The sequence below is a fragment of the Schistocerca cancellata genome, chromosome 3 (genome assembly GCF_023864275.1).
Source record: "Schistocerca cancellata isolate TAMUIC-IGC-003103 chromosome 3, iqSchCanc2.1, whole genome shotgun sequence".
In the NCBI taxonomy this organism is placed as follows: domain Eukaryota; kingdom Metazoa; phylum Arthropoda; class Insecta; order Orthoptera; family Acrididae; genus Schistocerca; species Schistocerca cancellata.
The window spans coordinates 213166026-213179834 of record NC_064628.1 but is presented as its reverse complement, the minus strand read 5'-3'; the positions used below and the strand labels follow the sequence as shown (position 1 = coordinate 213179834).

The 13809-nt window shown below is 36.4% G+C and overlaps 1 protein-coding gene across 2 annotated transcripts in view; it reads left to right on the top strand.

Annotated features, from left to right (window-relative positions):
* The window catches only part of LOC126174846 (F-box/LRR-repeat protein 20), a 29994-nt gene extending 23834 nt beyond the window's left edge, over positions 1-6160 (top strand). For both annotated transcript variants that reach the window (XM_049921233.1, XM_049921234.1), the window contains exon 5: positions 4851-6160. In XM_049921233.1, the coding sequence (XP_049777190.1) occupies positions 4851-5108 (258 nt within the window). In that variant the 3' untranslated portion in view covers positions 5109-6160. The remainder of the gene's footprint in view (positions 1-4850) is intronic.
* Positions 6161-13809: the final 7649 nt, after the last annotated feature.

Below are 13809 nucleotides of genomic sequence, written 5' to 3'. Positions count from 1 at the left end.
GTGAAACATTAACCAATGTGAAACAGTGCACAAGTTAAACTTTTCCAACATCTGAGAAGAATTTTATTCCCAGGCTGTTTTCAAAACTAACATTGACCCAAGAATTAAAAAAAAAAAAAAAAATCAACACTATAGTTGTGAAGTTGCTCTTAACAGTTAACAACAAGACTAGTCCTGATCAAATTTCATGAAGAAGAGCATAACTAGTGCCATAATGCCTTTGTTCCAGTAAAATGGCTAGACGGCTTGTTTGAGAAAGTTCCTTCTAGAGAGTGTGTGTGTGTGTGTGTGTGTGTGTGTGTGTGTGTGTGTGTGTGTGTGTGTGTGTGTGTGTGTGTGTGTGTGAGAGAGAGAGAGAGAGAGAGAGAGAGAGATTGAGAAATAGGTTGGTTCTTTAGACAACCCACTTCTAGTTCTTACCCTCATTCTTCTCCAACTAACAAGTACTTTGATTCCAGTAGGACATTTAACTCATGTGACCCTTCCTTGTTTTTACACCATGAGTGTGTGTTTTGACCTACAAGATATTATGAACAGTGTCACATTAATGGTTAATAAAGATTTAAGTTTCATCAGTTGTCATTGTACAAAATTGCATGAAAAAGGTTAATACTGCAATACTAATAACAGAAGACTATATTGATTTTTAATTCACGTTTCTCACTTGTCTGCCTTGAAACACCACAAGTTTACCTTCATTCCGATTAAGTATGTGAATCAGTAAAAATACAGCTATGAACTCTGATTTCTAAAACACTAAAGATTTCTACGTAGTGGTGTATGACTTTGCATAAATGAGGTAGAACATTTCAGTCTGCATTAATATTTTAACACAAAGGCTGTGCTGTATTTTTGTGCATGAAAAAGAAATAATTACTTGAGGCTGGGATATAGATGTTCCATGGAGACCAGCCCATACAATTTGCAACTACTTTTGGATCAGCCCTAAGGACAACAGCAAAAATTGTGCTGGTGCAATCTACTGATGCACCCATTAACACATGTACGTTAAAGCAATGTGCAAATGCCCTTTCTATAAAGTGTGTGTGAAAAATGGGTAATCACTCATATCTTGCTTGCTTGATTCTGGATTCATGAAAAAGGAAAGCAGATTTATATATGATGAAGGTTAAGTGTTGCAACAGAAGACATACAGAAGATGTCAAGTGTGACTAGTAAATACTATTTAAAAAGATAAAAAGAATTGTAAGAGGATTGCAGATAAGGTACAGTTGTAATAGGGTTTAAAAGAAGAAAACACAATTACCAATTTTTTTGTATTTAATAATACTACTGTAAAACTGAATCAGCTGAACCACACCCCAGCATAGCTTGGACTATCCTGTATTGTACCCTAAAATGAGCGATGTTATCCTCAAAAATCTTGTCGTCCATCCCAACTGGTATTCTACTATCTCAAATACATACACTAACCCATTCTCAAATCACACCAAATTATGCCCAATGGGTGTAAATCTTGTGAAAGACATACGTGCTCAACACACTAATGCATCTACTACTTGTTCTACTTCAGTCTGATCAGCCACATACACTGAAGTCATATACCTACTTGATTAGAATAGATCCACTGTGTTCTGTGTGGATATGAACAGGCAAACTGTCACTTCATATGAATGAATGGGGGAAACTTTTTATGGTAAATAATGTAATTAGGTCGTATAAGCTCACAAGAATGATCACTGGCACCTTTGATGATGACTCCTCCTCCCTCTCCCCCTCCTTCCCTACCATCCTCCCTCTTAAAATAATCATCTTTAGTAGCAAAGACACTAGAAGAGTCATGTACCTCAAAACCAAATCGACCATAACAATACTTTCAAGTAAAGTCCCCAGTGGCGGGATCAACTTTTTAAATCATATATACGGTGATGTAGTTTAAGATCCCAGGTATCACTACTTGCAGCCATTCACTCTGGTGGACCCTCATTTGTGAGTAATCAATGAACAAATATTTAGCATTTTGCAAGGGGGACTGTAGTTTTATTAGACCAATATGTGACAGACTGGTTGTGTAGCACAATGGTGAAGGCATAGGCATCACAAACAAAAGGTTCTGGATTCAAATCTCATCCAGAGGTTCAAAGACTTTAATTTTTTATTGAAATGAGTTTTTTTCGTTATTTATATTGAATTAATTGAGTGAAATGTAATTTTTTGTTTCTGTTCCTATGTCATTATTTTAATCGCCATATTATTTTTTTCAGTTGCTCTCATTTTTCTTCCTGTCATTCTTTACCATTTGGAATCTTTGTGCACAGCAACTTAATACTTTTAATTTATCTATCGTAGTATTTAAACATTTGAAACTGTCGATGAACGGGCTGAAAAATAAACAGATTGGAAGGTGTCAGTCAGATCAACAGGTGTAGTAGAGATGGGAGGATAAGAGAACAACATTGCCACAAAATAATAAAGACTGACGACTTCCAGAACAAAAATAAATACACGAAAACAGAGCAACAAATTGAAGGGCACTGTACTAAGTGATTGGCATTCAGACTTGTCCAGATGTGAGAAAGTAAATCAATTTCTTTTCCGTCTATGGTACAAAAAACAGAAGATACTGGACTGAGGCCTTTCATAGCAGATTTAACTTAGATTCATTTTCACTAACTCTGGCATTTACTGCGAGATAAAACTGGCTTCTAGACTTTTACACCCATTACAGTATGCAGCTACATGCAGCCAAGATGCCCTTGCTTGTTTTCTAATGTCTTATGCCCACCTGTGATTTGTTCCTTGTCTCAGCCGTTTCTTATCTCTTAAAACCCAGCAAAAAGCTTTTTCAGTAATCAACCATGCAATTGATTGGCCTATCTCCATTTAATTTTCATTATTAAAAATCTTCTGCCACAGACTGTATCCTTACTGTTTTGTTAGATTTCTTGTCTCTAGTAATTCCCATTCTGCATTTCTTCATTGTTTGCCGAGCTTCTCTCTGGAAGTCAAAACCACCGATTATAAATTTCTCTTTCACGCACATCAGAAGCATCATTTTTACCAAAATGTCTCCCTGTAAATTTTGCTCATTTGTTTATACCTTTTATGTCTGTTCAGTTATCTTCAGCTGCCTTAACTCGTCAACAGGTTGTTAAATTGTACACATTCTTTTCTTTTTGGTGGGTTGATTTTTATATTATGTCATTCTTGTTGATTTTCAAGCTTACTTTCAAACTTGCTCTATTAATTAAGTTCCTCCATCCCTTGCTGAAGTTCATCTGCACCAGAGATAAGCAGTACAGTATCATCAGCAAAATAAATTGGTTCAGATATGTCGCACAAACACACATTCCTTCATTGTTTTTCCAGTTAAAGGGTCAGAAAGTTTTCTGAATGAGAATAGCTTTGATGATAAGGAACCTCCACCTCCTTTCCTGACTCCTATTTCAATTCCAGACTACTTACTATCCCGAAGAAATCTAAGGGAAGCTTTTGCATTTACATGTATACTCTTTAGTACACTCAAATAGATAGATTTAGTGCCATGTTTCGGTTTGGCTGCTCATTCATAATGAGTCAAAAAATGTTCTCAAAATCCATGGTTATACACTCTGCTAAATATACTTAATACGTCTGGTGAATGACACCTTTCTAATTTCTTAATATGATGTAAAAAATACATAAAATTTTGCCATCAATATTTTCTCCTTGAATCCATATTTCATAACAGAAGTTATTGTCCCTATCTTTCCCTATACGAGGATAAAATTTAATTGACCGATGGCTTGTGCAGCAGCTACAGTCGCCTGTTGCCCAATATTTGTAATTCTTGTTTACACATTTAATGTTTCATATTTTTGTAGTCAGTTTACTTTTAATAAGTCAGTAAGCTTTCTATACTCAAAAGTGAATTCATAAGCATTCTGTAAACATTTTGTGGCATTTCCCAAGATATTCTCTTCTTATGTTTTACATTAACTTTTCAAGTAATTACAATACTGATGAATATTGTGTCTCCAGCATGTACATGTGTTCTGTGTATTTATGATGTGTGTCACTGTTGTTTTAAAATCACAAATATACGGAATAGCTTGTCAGTAACTTACCTGTAGAGGTGAAATTCCAAGTACTGCTGATAGACATACTCATACAAAAGTAGAAAAAAAATATGCTAGCATCTAGAACTGTTAGTTTCTTTCTCAAGGAGAAAAAGAGGACAGGATTGTGAAAGGCTGGAAAGGAGGTGCAGGTCACTCAGACCACAGGCTGAGGGACGCCTATTGTGAGGTTGAGGGCAGCTTGACAGGGTCTGCAGATACAAATGAAACATTTGTTGCCTAAAAAAGGCTTTTAAGCAACACATTGGCTGGCACAAGGCCTCTGTCATTTGACTCAGTGAATATTCACCTGTAGTTTATTTTTTGTTTTTGTGTGTCTATTGGGAGTATTGGGATTTTGCTACTATCGGTAAGACTTGGGTAGCCAAATCTTAAAATGATTTCAACATGAGCTGCACATTCAACTGTGTAGTTATTATAGGAAGTTTTATATACTCAGCAGGTTGTAATCAGTAACATACATAGCTCCGTAACTCTGATAACATCATTTCAGCTCAGTGGCTGAACTGTATCAAGTGTTGTGTCAGCGTTTACTTTTATTGACATTATTTTAAGAAGGCCATTTTATGATTGAGAAACAAAGCACTTATAAAATGAGTTATGGAATGATTGTCTTTACTGAAACCATATTACGCCATTTTTTCATATATTGTTTTGTACAAACTTGAGATACTTCTTTTGTTATAATTATTGTTTTCAAACTAGTATTATCATTCAAATATCATTCATGCATGCACAGATTAATGTATTTCATCATCTTTCATACTTTAGGGCTGCACCCAACTAACAGACATCACTCTAGAAGGCATTGGGAAGCACTGTGACATCCTGAAATACCTAGATGTCAGTCTTTGTAGTACTATGACCACTGAAGCAGCAGAGGCTACAGAGCTGGCACTACCATCCTTGTACACTGTTCATAAGTTGGGATTAATATCAAAGAATAATTCACAGCCTAACACTGAGAAATTTAGTTGTCCTTCACCGCCTCCACCCCCAAGAAGATTCAAGTGTTCGTTAATGTGCTGAATAATGGATGGTACCTTCATCATGCAACATAATCTGAGAAGAGTTTTCAGTGGCAGTAGTGCAAATTAATTAATAATGTTCTTGTTACTGTTGAAGTTGATTGTTAATTTTTTTCTCTCGCCGTACCAAGATGACACATCATATTGTGTGTTTCAAATGCTGTTATATTTTAAAAATTGTTTGAGTGTAGTAGTCTTAAATGTTAGAGTTAAATGATCTTCAGTTTTCTTCACTCAGATTCTTGTTCGTCTGTTGATTAAAATGCTGGGTATTGTCTGAATGCCAATCAATAAAATCGTGCAGAACAAGTGTTGTTTGAATCTTTTTTAATTGTTGTTTTCATGGTCATTAAAATGAAAATATGTAATTTAATGTCTCCAGTATTACTTGATCCAACATAAGTGTAAAGTGAAGTTATGTGGTAAGTACCAGTTATTGCTGCATGGATTATGCAACAAAAAAAAATAGGAATAAGCTCCTCTATGGTAATTTTTTAATTGTTGTTTGCATGTGAGACCCATTTATAACATACATTTTTCTTTCAGATCTAAATAACTTGTTGTAAAGTGAAGTAGAATAACGTTTACCTTGAGAAAAAATTAGATCATTTTTGTCCACCAAGTAATTGTGGTTCTGGAATATGTATAAATGTAAACAAAGTAGAATATTGATGACAAAAATGATATTTCTTCTATAGCAAAATTGTTATCCATACAGTTCAGGGAGAGTAATTGTCGCTATTACCTTTAATGTCTTGTTGATTGACATGATGCACATGGTACCTGAATTTCAGTACTCTGTGCACTGCAACTGTAGCAAAAAGCATTTTTCCCCCCCATCCTTCCATGTGGAATATCTGAAGTTGTGTACTGTAATCTGTACAGTTACCTTGCTTCAGCATATAACGTGCAGATTAAAGGAAATTAATTTCTACATATTACAACAACATTATACTGTGTATATTTTTGGTATAACAATTGGCCTAGTCACTTTTTAATACTGTTAACTTAATGTACAAACATACAAAAAATATATATTTATTGGAAAACTTCCTTGTATTTTTTTTAAGTATCATAAACCATAAATGTTAGGAATTTGATTGATAGTGAAGAAAATAACTGTTTCTGATCTCACGAAGGAACATTGTCAGAGTTTCGAAAACAGTGGTATTAAAGTGCTAATTAAGTGTAGCACACTCTTTGCAACAGTGTATGGAATTCATCCAAGATAAACAGTGCAACAAATTTCTCAAAAGTGGTATAGTAGTTTGGAACACTGAGTTATGTATAAGAATGGGCAGTATGATGGTTTCTCACTGTCTGCAATAAATATATGTATGTGCAGATCTGTGTCTTCATATTACAGCAATTAATTTTGAATGACACACATAGAAAAAATCCTGTCACTTTACCATGAAATCTCCAAATAACTGCATTTTATAAATACTAAAACCACATTTTAAATGTCTCATCTGTTTCTTGTTGTTTTAAAGTCGATTACCTTTTAAACCAGATTAAGTGTTGACTTATCGCTACAACTTGTCTGTCCATCTCACTTTTTCAAGCATTTTTCAATATACATTCATATTCAGACATGGAATATAATGAAACCCTTTTAACAAAAATTTTCCTCACAGTTTTGTTCTCTTTGTGCTTTACTAGAGCACAGCTGGTACTGTACAATACAGTGGAAGCCCAATATACTGCGGATTTGGATACAACTCTATATAAAGTATGTCCCCCAAAATAAAATATCATTTATGAATGATTTTTACATTCTGTGTACTTTATAAACTGGAAAAAAATGTTATTACAGTCTACATGAGGTCTTCCTGCAGTATAATTTACTGCTACATTCTACATGCTCTCTAAACCAACCAAAACCGATGAACATGATTAAACTCAAGCTTTGGTTTGTCTTATTGACATCAGGATTGTTGCTGGACAGAAGCTTTGAATACATATCTCACGGTTAACCTTGCGACACAGTTGATAGTAATTATGTGACAGTGCTGGGTGATAATTGAACACAATCATCATGTGGATCATAAATTAAATCATTGTCTAGATTTCTGTGTCCTTGTTGCAATGTACTAGAAATAGAAAGAGTACTCTGTGACTGATAAATTAAAAATTATTGATTATGTGAAGAAAGATGGAACTAAAGCAGGTTTATCCCGTGAGTGTCGTGTATTGCTTTAAGAAGCATTCCATTGAAGAAAGTGAGACAGATTTCAACAGCTGTGACATCCATTCTGCATGTGATGATGTATAGCGCACCTTGATATTGAAGACTTGAACTGTTGAGTAGTTGTTGACAATGAAGAATTGATTTCAGAGATCATAAATGACAAGAACATTGTTAATGCTGTCCTAAATGAGAGTAGTGTAGCTGTTGAGGATGAGGACGATGAAGTTGAAGAAGAAAGTATAAATGATAATCCCAGTAAACATGGAATATTGGATAATATAAGTAAAGCGATAATGTAGATGGAGCAACAAAGTGAACCAAGCCAAAGTGAGTTGTTGCATTTGGTGAGCATAAAACAATACACACCAAAGAAAATGCATGAAATGACCTGCCAAAGAAAGCTGGCGGATTTCTTTAAAGCAGTAGAACAATGACTTGCTGCATCTTGTGTGTAAAGTTGTAAATTATCATACTGTATGTGATAGTGTGCTTTATCTACTGTATTGACACTCATGTTACTGTTTGGTTAACAATCGAGTGAAATTTGTCTAATTGATGTACCCTGTTTGGTAAATTTCTGAAATGTTTTACCTCTAATGTCCTTTAATTTTAAATATAGCATAGTACAGTATGCATAATATTACATTATGTGTGCTTCCTAACTTTCCATGCGTAGTTTGTCATGATACAGATCACTCTCCATGTACCATGGGTACGCTATAAGGCAGGAGTAAAACATCTCCCCTGACAACTGCATTATATCAGGCTTTTACTGTACTAATAAAAGTATGTTAAATAAATTGCGATCCTATGTCCCATTCATTCCATTAGGAAGCATAGTACTTGCGTATTGTAGCAGACTAGTAATTTTCCATACCAATTTGGCAGCATATGATCTGACATATATGAAGTTAATATTGTGTAACTGAGTTTCATACTCAACTTTTTGAAATGCATATTACTTATTTGGATACAAACTACAGTTTTTTACATTCTGATGATTTTTGCCGTATAAATAATATAGTACCAACAAGTTTTATTTATTACTTCTCCTGAGATGTCTTTTAGGAAATACATTTCTATCTGAATGAGAATTACTAGATGTTCCAAAAAGATTGCCTGTGTTTTAAAGCTTTTCATTAGATATTAACATTGACATACAATGATAAACAATTTGGAAAATGTTAAATATAGCTCAGTTTGGTCTAAAAATGTTCAACATTAGCATCACGTGTCGCACATATACATTTCGATTCTGAGCAATTGTCTCATGTCTGTTCACGGATGCTACATAGGGGAAATGATTGACAGTAACCATTAGTGTAAGCCTAAAGTACTATAATTGCATTGTTTTGGTCATTATGCAAGATACGTGTTCAGTTACTACAACATGAACCATGGACCTTGCTGTTGGTGGGTGGCTTGTGTGCTTCAGCAATACTGGTACTGATACCGTAGGTGCAACTTCATCAGAAGGGTCTCTGTTGAGAGGCTATGCATATGTGTGGTTCCAGGGTCAACAGTCTTGATGAGTGACTGATCAGGTCGTGTAACATCAACCAAACAACCTTACTGTGCTGATACTGCGAACAGCTGAAAGCAAGGGGAAACTACAGTTGCAATTTTCCTCGAGGGCATGCAGTTCAACTGTATGATTAAATGATGATGGCTTCCTCTTGGGTGAAATTTTGCAGAGGTAAAATAGCCCCCATTCGGATCTCCAGAAGGGCACTACTCAGGAGGATGCTGTCATCACAAGAAACAAAATTGGTGTTCTGTGAGTTGGAGCGTGGAATCCCTTAATCAGGTAGATAGGTTAGAAAATTTAAAAAGGAAAATGGTTAAGTAGAAGTTAGCTATAGTGGGAATTGGTGAATTTCAGTGGCAGGAGGACCAAGACATCTAGTCAGGTAAATGATGTTGTTGTTGTTGTTGTTGTGGTGCTGGTCTTCAGTCCAGAGATTGGTTTGATGCAGCTCTCCATGCTACTCTATCCTGTGCAAGCTTCGTCTCTGAGTAACTACTGCAAACTGCATCCTTTTGAATCTGCTTAGTGTATTCATCTCTTGGTCTCACTCTATGGTTTTTACCCTCCACGCTTTCCTGCAATACTAAGTTGGTGAGCCGTTGATGCCTCAGAACGTGCGCTACCAACTGATCCCTTCTTTTAGTCAGGTTGTGCCACAAATTCCTCAGTTCTATTCAGTACTATCTCATTAGTTACGTGATCTACCCATCTAATATTCAACATTCTTCTGTAGCACCACATTTCAAAAGCTTCTATTCTCTTCTTGTCTAAACTATTTATCGTCCATGTTTCACTTCCATACATGGCTACACTCCATACAAATACTATCAGAAATGCTTTCCTTGCCATAGCCAGTCTGCATTTTATATCCTCTCTACTTGACCATCATCAGTTATTTTGCTTCCCAAATAACAAAACTCACCTACTACTTTCAGTGTCTCATTTCCTAATCTAATTCCTTCAGCATCACCTGATTTAATTCTACTACATTCCATTATCCTCATTTTGCTTTTGTTGATATTCACCTTATATCCTCCTTTCAAGACACTATTCATTCCATTCAACTGCTCTTCCAGGTCCTTTTCTGTCTCTGACAGAATTACAATGTCATCGGCGAACCTCAAAGTTTTTATTTCTTCTCCATGGATTTTAATTCTTTCTTCAAATTTTTCTTTTCTTTCCTTTACTGCTTGCTCAATACACAGATTGAATAACATCAGGGATAGCTGCAACCCTGTCACACTCCCTTCTCAAGCACTGCTTCCCTTTCATGCCCCTTGATGCTTACAACTACCATCTGGTTTCTGTAAAAATTGTAAATAGCCTTTTGCTCCCTGTATTTGACCCCTGCCACCTTCAGAATTTGAAAGAGAGTATTCCAGTCAACATTGTCAAAAGCTTTTTCTAAGTCTTCAAATGCTATAAACGTAGGTTTGCCTTTCCTTAATCCACCTTCAAAGATAAGTCGTAGGGTCAGTATTGCCTAACGTGTTCCAACATTTCTTCGGAATCCAAACTGATCTTCCCCGAGGTCAGCTTCTGCCAGTTTTTCCATTTGCCTATAAAGAATTCGTGTTAGTATTTTGCAGCCATGACTTAATGACTTATTAAACTAATAGTTTGGTAATTTTCACACCTGTCAGCACTTGCTTTCTTTGGGATTGGAATTATTATATTTTTCTTGATGTCTGAGGGTATTTTGCCTATCTCATACATCTTGCTCACCAGATGGAAGAGTTTTGTCATGGCTGCCCCCCCCCCCCCCCCCCCCCCAAGGCTATCAGTACTTCCAATGTAATTCTGTCTACTAGTGGGGCCTTGTTTTGACTCAGGTCTTTCAGTGCTCTGTCAAATTCTTCTCGCAGTATCAAATCTCCCGTTTCATATTCATCCACATCTTCTTCCGTTTCCATAATGTTGACCTGGAGTACATCGCCCTTGTATAGACCCTCTATATACTCCTTCCACCTTTCTGCTTTCCCCTCTTTGCTTATGACTGGTTTTCCATCTGAGCTCTTGGTATTCATACAGGTGGTCCTCTTTTCTCCAAAAGTCTCTTCAGTTTTCTTGTAGGCAGTATCTCTCTAACTCTTAGTTATTTGTGCCTCTACATCCGTACATTTGTCCTCTAGCCATCCCTGCTTAGTCATTTTGCACTTCCTGTCAATCTCATTTTTGAGATGTTTGTATTCCTTTTCATCTGCTTCATTTACAGTAATTTTATATTTTCTCCTTTCATCGATTAAATTCAATACCTCTTCTGTTACCCAAGGATTTCTACTAGCCCTCGTCTTTTTCCCTACTTGATCCTGCCTTCCGTATTTCATCTTTCGAAGCTACCCATTCTTCTTCTAATGTATTCCTTTCTCTTGTAATTGTCGATCATTCTTTAATGCTCTCTCTGAACTTCTCTGCAACCTCTGGTTCTCTCAGTTTATCCAGGTTCCATCTCCTCGAATTCCTACCTTTTTGCCAATTTAATCTACAGTTCATAACAAATAAATTGTGGTCAGAGTCCACATCAGCCCCAAGAAATGTCTTACAGTTTAAAACCTGGTTCCTAAATCTCTCTGGAATCTTCCAGTGTCTTCAGACCTCATCCACATATACAACAACCTTCTTTAATAACAGCTGTCAGGTAAATAAAGGGTTGTAAATAAAAAGCTCAAATTTTCAAATGTGTGTGAATTCCTAAGGGACCAAACTGTTGAGGTCATTGGTTCCTAGACTTACACACTACTTAAACTAACTTATGCTAAGAACAACATGCACACCCATGCTCAAGGGAGAACTCGAACCTCCGGCAAGATGGGCCACGCAGTCCGTGACATGGCGCCTCTAACCGCATGGCAAATAAAAATCAAATAGGGTTAATGCAGGAGTGAATAGCATAATGGACACATTATAGTAGCCAAGGTAGACACAAAGCCCACATCTACGCAGTAGTGGAAGGTTATATGCCAACTAACTTGACAGATGATGAAGAATTGAAGAAATGTATGGCGAGATAAAAGAAATTATTCGGATTGTTAAGGGAGATAAAACTTTATGGGGGGACTGGAATTTGATAGAAGGAAGAGGAGAAGGAAAATTTGTTGGCGAAAATGGACTGGGGGAAAGAAATGAAAGAGGGGTAGAACTTTTAGACAGAGCATAATTTAATCAGTGTTAACACTTTGTTTAAGAATCATGTACGAAGGCTGCATATGAAGAAGAGACCTGGAGACTCCGGAAGGTTTCAGATTGATTATATAATGATATGACAGACATTTAGGAACCATACTTCAAATTGTAAGGTGTTTTTAGGGATAGATGTGGACTCTGCCCACAATTTATTGGTCATGAAATGTAGGTTAAAAACTGAAGAAATTGCAAAAATTAAGAAGCTGGGACCTGAATAAGTTGAAAGAATTGGAAGTTGTTGAGAGTTTGAGGAAGCATTAGGAATAATTAACAGGAAAGGAATACAGTAGAAGGCGAAGGGGTAACTTTAAGAGACAAAATAGCGAAAGCAACCAAGGATCAAATAGGTAAAGAGACAAGGCTTAGTAGAAATCCTTCGCTAACATGGGAGGTATTGTATTTAGTTGATGAAAGGGGAAATTATAAAAAAAAAGTGGCTAAGCGGGAATGGCTAGAGGACAAATGTAAGGATTTAGAAACATATTTCTCTAGGGGAAAGATAGATGCCTACAGGAAAATTAAAGAGGCAGTTGAACGAGTATCAGAACTCAGATGGAAAACCAGTCCTACACAAAGAGAAAACTGAAAGCTCGAAGGTGAAAGCAATACATAGAGGATCTATACAGGGGAGAGGAAATTGAAGGAAATATTATAGAAATGGAAGGGATTATAGGTAAAGATGAGATGGAGATATAATACTACAAAAAAAGGGGGGGGGCAGAGTACTGAAAGACCTCAGTCGAAATGAGGCCCCAGGAGTAGACAATATTTCATCAGAACTACTGATTTGTCTTGGGAGAGCCAACCATGAGAAAATCTTCCATCTGGTGTGCAGGATGTATGAGACAGGTGAAATACCCTGAGACTTCAAGAGGAATATAATAACTGCAATCCCAAAGGAAGGTGTTGTCAGGTGTGGATATTACTGAATTATCACTTTAATAAGTTGTGGTTGCAAAATGCTGACACACATCCTTTACAGAAGAATAAAAATTTGGTAGAAGCTGACCTTTGGAAAGATCAGTTTGGATTCTGGAGAAATGTGTGAGGCAGTACTGAGCCTACAACTTAACTTAGAAGATAGGTTAAGGAAAGGCAAACTTATGTTTATAGCATTTATAGACTTTGAGAAAGCTTTGGACGGTGTTGGCTGTTTGAAATTCTGAAGGTGGCAGGGGTAAAATAGAGAGAGCGAAACACTATTTACAACTTGTACAGAAACAAGATGGCAGTTATAAGAATCAAGGGGCACAAAAGATTGCGGTGTTTGAGGATGGAATGAGACAGGGTTGTAGGTTATCCCTGATGTTATTCAATCTGTACACTGAGCAAGCAGTGAAGGAAAGTAAAGAAAAATTTGGAGTAGGAATTAAAATTCAGGGAGAAGAAATAAAAACACTGAAGTTTGCCAATGACACTGAAATTCCGTCAGAGACAGCAAAGGACTTGGAAGAGAGTAGTTGAACAGAATGGACAAGGGGGGATATAAGATGAACACCTACAAAAGGAAAACAAGGATAAGGGAATGTAGTGTAATTAAATCGGGTGATGCTGAGGGAACTAGATTAGGAAACAAGGCACTATAAGTAGTAAAAGAGAGTTGCTGTTTGGGCAGAAAAATAACTGATGATGGCTGAAATAGAGAGGATCTAAAATGTAGACTGGCAATGGCAGGAAAAGCGTTTCTGAAGAAGAGTAATCTGTTCACATCAGATATAGATTTAAGTGTTAGGAAATCTTTTCTGAAGGTGTTTGTCTGGTGGTCTGTAGCCATGTATGGAAGTGAAACATGGACAATAA